Source organism: Acanthisitta chloris, unplaced genomic scaffold, assembly GCF_000695815.1.
Source record: "Acanthisitta chloris isolate BGI_N310 unplaced genomic scaffold, ASM69581v1 scaffold32634, whole genome shotgun sequence".
NCBI classification, from domain to species: domain Eukaryota; kingdom Metazoa; phylum Chordata; class Aves; order Passeriformes; family Acanthisittidae; genus Acanthisitta; species Acanthisitta chloris.
In genome coordinates, this window is record NW_008671533.1 from 33,321 (window position 1) to 38,266 (window position 4,946).

The window sequence follows — 4,946 nt, forward strand, 5'->3', positions numbered from 1 at the left end:
TAAAAGAGAGAAATTATGCGAAACAGAATAAAGTATAAAACATGCCACTGGTTCATGAACTTCATTATACGAAGAAGAAAAAAAAAGAGCCCCAGCAACAGACAGTTGCCATAGAAACACTCAAGCATCGAATGCTTGTTTACAAGAGACATCTCTCTATTGTTTCTTAAATCCCTTCCTAAAGATGGCAAATCAAAAAGCAATTGAGCATCAAAAAGGAAGAACAGAGATGTTTGAATAGGAAGTTGAACTCAGTACTTCAAAGGTTAAAGGTTTCTAATAATATTGATCCACCCTGTGGGGTTTTTTTTTAATCTCTGTTTAGGTTAAATCCCTGCTGTATCACTGATTCATACTTAATTTTCACACTGGCAAAAATTAAGACAAAAAGTAAGGCACCAAAAAAAAACCTGCCCTGTATAACAACCAGCCTCATTAGTCATTACTGCCGAGGTGAAAACATGCAAGTACTTGAGCTGCATGTTTGATTCTGATTAAGATCCCATAAACAGGTTATTTCTTTATGCTATGTCCTATTTTGTCAGTTGAACAAGACGCTGAATCCAGGAATTGATGAAGAGTATCAGTATAAAACGTAAGGATGGTTCATTTCCAGTCCATGAAGACAGTCCTTTGTCAGAAGGAATACTGAGTTACAAGGAGCATTATCATCCTTGCTGGTAGCATCAATTTGTTTACCAGACTTCTAATTCCTTGGTAAACATAATGGAGGCTCTTCTTAATTAATGGCAGACTTCTTGGGGGCGGGGATATATAAAACGATATGTTTTCCCCATCTGGCTGATTGGCATTTGCTACACCATAGCTGTAGAGGCTACAGTGCTCAGCAGCAACACAACTGCGTTCTTTATGAAGTCTCCATATTTATAAATAGCCGCTAATGCAGATCACAGAGACGCTTTACGCAATCTGCTCTCCAGTCACTTAGAGCTACACGTCGTGTTTGTGGCATGATTGTACCATTTGTAGAAAACTATAAAAAACCCATTCAAAATAAAAATTTGATAAAGAAATGAACATGCTGTGCATGCTTCAACAGAGCAAGAAAGATGTCTCATATTTTACTTCCTTTGTTGCAGCACATTTTATTACTTGGTAAAGATTCCTTTTTCCTTAAGGATTTTTTCCAAGATTCACTTATGTTGCTCTTGTCATTACATCCAGTCTCGAAATACTCATAAAATTTGCCTTTACATTCAAGAGCATGGGTGCCTCTTACGGGTTCACAGTTTAGGGCGACACTCTCTCGCTCAGGTTCATTACCTCCTTTCTCGTCATTAAATTTTGCCTTTTCCTGATTACTGTGAGACCTGCCATTGGTGATGAATATTTCATTAGCAGGTATCTGGTCATCACTTCTGTAAGATGGTGCACTGCCAACGTCATAATCCACCTGCTGGGAACAGCTTGGCAAAGAAATTGGTGGAGAGGAAGAGGAGGAGGAGGAAGAGGAGGAAGTACTTTCTGTACTAGCATTAACAGAGTAGGGTAGATTTAAATAGTGACTGCCACAATCTTGATACAAGCAGCACATATGGAGCTTCTCGTACTCCTCCTTTGCCATCCGAAGGCGTTTTCTGTATGGACAGTCCTGAGGCACAAACCACTCTTGTGGTGAGGTACCACTTAAGGAGCAGGCAGAGAAACACCAGTTGTTCTGCATGATGATCTCTCCATGGATTCTCTTCATTAGATTGTTGATGAGGACGGATCTCCGCAGGTAGACTTCAGGATCATCAATGAATTTCAGCTTTTCCAAAGACATGTAAAGAATATGGGCCCGCTCCTCAAACACCGAGATTGTCTGAAAATGCAAAAGACACAAGATACGGAATTGAAGGCAAGGGGTTTATTCCAGGAAAGGAGAAAGAAAATGAAGCAAAGTACTCCCTGTGTCACTGCTTTTCTATTCTCTTTCTGAGGAACCTAAAACCAACTTCTCATTTTGCACACCCATGTAGCTGGGGACCTGTTTTTTCTTGGCCACAGCATTCACCCAGGTTTAGGAGTTAAGTAGCTGAGCAATACACCACAGAGGAAATCACAAGGCATAGATCCAGAGTGGGAGAGTGAAATCCAGATGCACACATCTGGCTTTTTAATTATATTTGGGGTTAGAACATAAAATTATTGTGCAGTCTTGCTCCAGGGATGACTGGGGGCTTTTTGATCCAAATGGACCCAACTCCATCATCCCTTGTGAGGCTTCTACAAAGCTCTGAAGCTAAGTGAGGGCCCCTCCTGCAGAGTTAAGGTTTGCAAGGCACAGCCATTGCCTCACACAGCAAGTGTTGGAGCATTTTATCTGCTGCCAGTATGAGGCCCTCCAGTGAGGTCTCCATTTGCCAGGCTCTCTTACACTGCTCTTGTGTACAAAAGTGCATGCAGAGAGGGAGGGAGGCAGGGAGAAACCCATCTCAAAGCATCACAGCATCTGGAGAGCAGCTGTTGGCCTGCATACTACACCCTGCGCTCTACAGGACCGGTGGGAACGCAGATAGGCAGGGACAAGGTCAGGAAACGAAGAGATGATAGGGATTTGCAGAAATCTTGGCTCAATGCCCACAGATTTGTTCTCCCTTCCATGGTCCTTCCAGGACTCCCTTTCTCAGCACTGGCAGCATGAGCAGGTTACTGCCCCCGGGAGGCCCCAGACTCTGCTCTGTAATCGCTACCCTGGGAATCAAAGTAAGAGAGGGGGCAACGCATGCTACTGTAAGCACTATTAACTAATTTTCATTTTTAGTAAGAATTTGGTTTGTGTAGGAGGAGAGCAGCACAGCACAAAGAGAGACTGCTTTAAATCCCCCCCATCTGTGGCTTGATCATTCTTCCCTTTCCCACATGGTTACAGCATTTTTGCAGAGTGGAAGTTGTAGCTATGAGGACTGAAAGAGCTTAAAGCACAGCTGCTTTTCACATCCATTCAGCTCTCTTCAGCCCTCTAGCTCTTTCCACAGCCTGGTCATGTCTGTGGGGCTTAGAAGAAGCACAGTGCCTTATAAAAACAAAAATTGGCCATATATTCATGCAAGTTCACAGCCGAAGCTCTTTGTTTGAGAGAGCAATTTTCTATAATAAATGACTCATTTGAAATTATATTAAGCCTATAGGTTAATCTGTGGCCTTTATACCTGCTGCAGCAACAGTTAGTGAAGCCATAAAAGCCTGGAGCAAACCAGTAAGCCTTGAACTGGAATTGTCTTAGAGATACATCCTGGAGGGACACCAGTAAGAACAAGTTGCAAAGGCTTTCTACTACACGTTTGCCAGGAGCCCTCTGGAGAGACGCTCTGGGCCCTAGCATCATACCTTCTAAGGGACAAGTAATCTCAGAACACAACTCTTTACTGGGAAGTGGAGGTAAAAACACATCTAAGAAATTCAAGAAAACCTGGCGGGCATCCTCCCTCTGTCAGAACTCAAAGAGAGTAGAAAATGTATCTGGGCCAAACAGAAGAAATCAGTGGCCCAGGGTTTTTGATGTGATATACCTCTACAACAGCACAAAATGGTCTAGCTTATCAATACCTCTACAACTGCTTTTTATTGCTGCTAGAACGGGGTAGGTAACTATTCCTCCTCCTCTTTGCAAGGAAATTAATCACTGATACAAAAATCCAACCATCTTGTTAAAAAAAAACAACAACCTGGCTGAAATAGGAGAGTGATGGGATATGTGTGAGACACACTCACTAACTAGGTCACATTTGTCAACACCCTTGTTGCTGGCTTTTCACCTTCCCAGTCCAGGTACTTATCTCCAGCCAAGTCTATTTGTAGCTGAAAATTCCTTCAGCTACTCTGAGGTCCTTGGGAAATGAGCTCGGCGTTACTGCTTGCTTCTCCACTGCAGAAATCCCTCCTCTGTTGCAAATAGCACATGGATAGCACTGCACTGCCATGGGTCAGGCAGGATCCAGCAAGTAAGGATGGTGGCCTCATGGCATGAGCTATCCTTAAGCACTTTATGCCAGGCGTTCAGTTCCATATAGGACTGAGCCCTTAATGAAGAGGAGCATAAAATCTCTCATAATAAAGTTAGATTTCAATTTCTGTATTCAGTAGCCTGGGAAATGTTTGCTCTAATCCCTCCCCTGACAACTTCCATTAAAAAATATTCATTTACTAATCTGTTCTTTTGGAGTTATTAGCTTTAAAACAAACAGGATTAAATACTGAAGGATCTTGTACTTGCTTTCCAAGTCACTCCCTTTTTCTAGAGGATCTGTTACCCATGTGGGGCACATGGAACTATTTTCTCCCCTGGTAATAAAGTTTTGGGTGAGTGGGGAATCTTCTACTTATGTTTTTCCTTTCCACTGTTCGAACGCTGTTAAAGAGCTGTTTCTGCAAGCATGACATAAACTAGCTAAGAACAAAATAATCTGCAAAAAAAAAAAAAGTTCTTCCCGGCATTTCCATTTACAGTTGTTATAAATGAAGAAATGCCTTTGCTTCTTAAGCAATTCGATGACAATACAACAATAAATGTGAAGAAGTGACAACTATTTGTTTCTGAGCAAACAGCTGGATCATTCTCCTAATTTCAGCAGAGTATTTCCGCCTTCTGGAAATGGGTCAACCGAGCCCTAGTAAGCATCTGAAACTGCGAGTAAAAATAATGACTATTAGAAAACATACTTTATGCGTACAGCTGCTGAGTGGTGGATGAAAATCCTCTTCTTCCACATATTTCCTTTTAAAGTATGTGATCTTGGATGTCGTTACAGGATTCGAAATTCCCCTGTAATGCGATCCTGCGGGTAATAAATCAGATACGACAAAACGACATGTGGTTTGCCGGAGGTTCTCCAAACAAAATACTTTTCATTTCCCTTCGCTCTACGGGAGAACTCCGACGCATACAGAAATAAACCCCTCGCTCGACTAGCACAGCTCCCAGTGCTGCCGGTCACATCGGC

The 4,946-nt window shown here is 42.3% G+C and overlaps 1 protein-coding gene across 1 annotated transcript; it reads right to left on the reverse strand.

Annotated features, from left to right (window-relative positions):
* Window positions 1–583: 583 nt before the first annotated feature.
* SERTAD4 (SERTA domain containing 4) lies at window positions 584–4,855 on the reverse strand. The gene is given in 3 exon segments (XM_009074137.1): window positions 584–1,825; window positions 4,666–4,809; window positions 4,811–4,855. Coding segments are annotated over 3 exon segments (939 nt in total). The 3' UTR covers window positions 584–1,075.
* Between the last annotated feature and the right edge of the window lie 91 nt (window positions 4,856–4,946).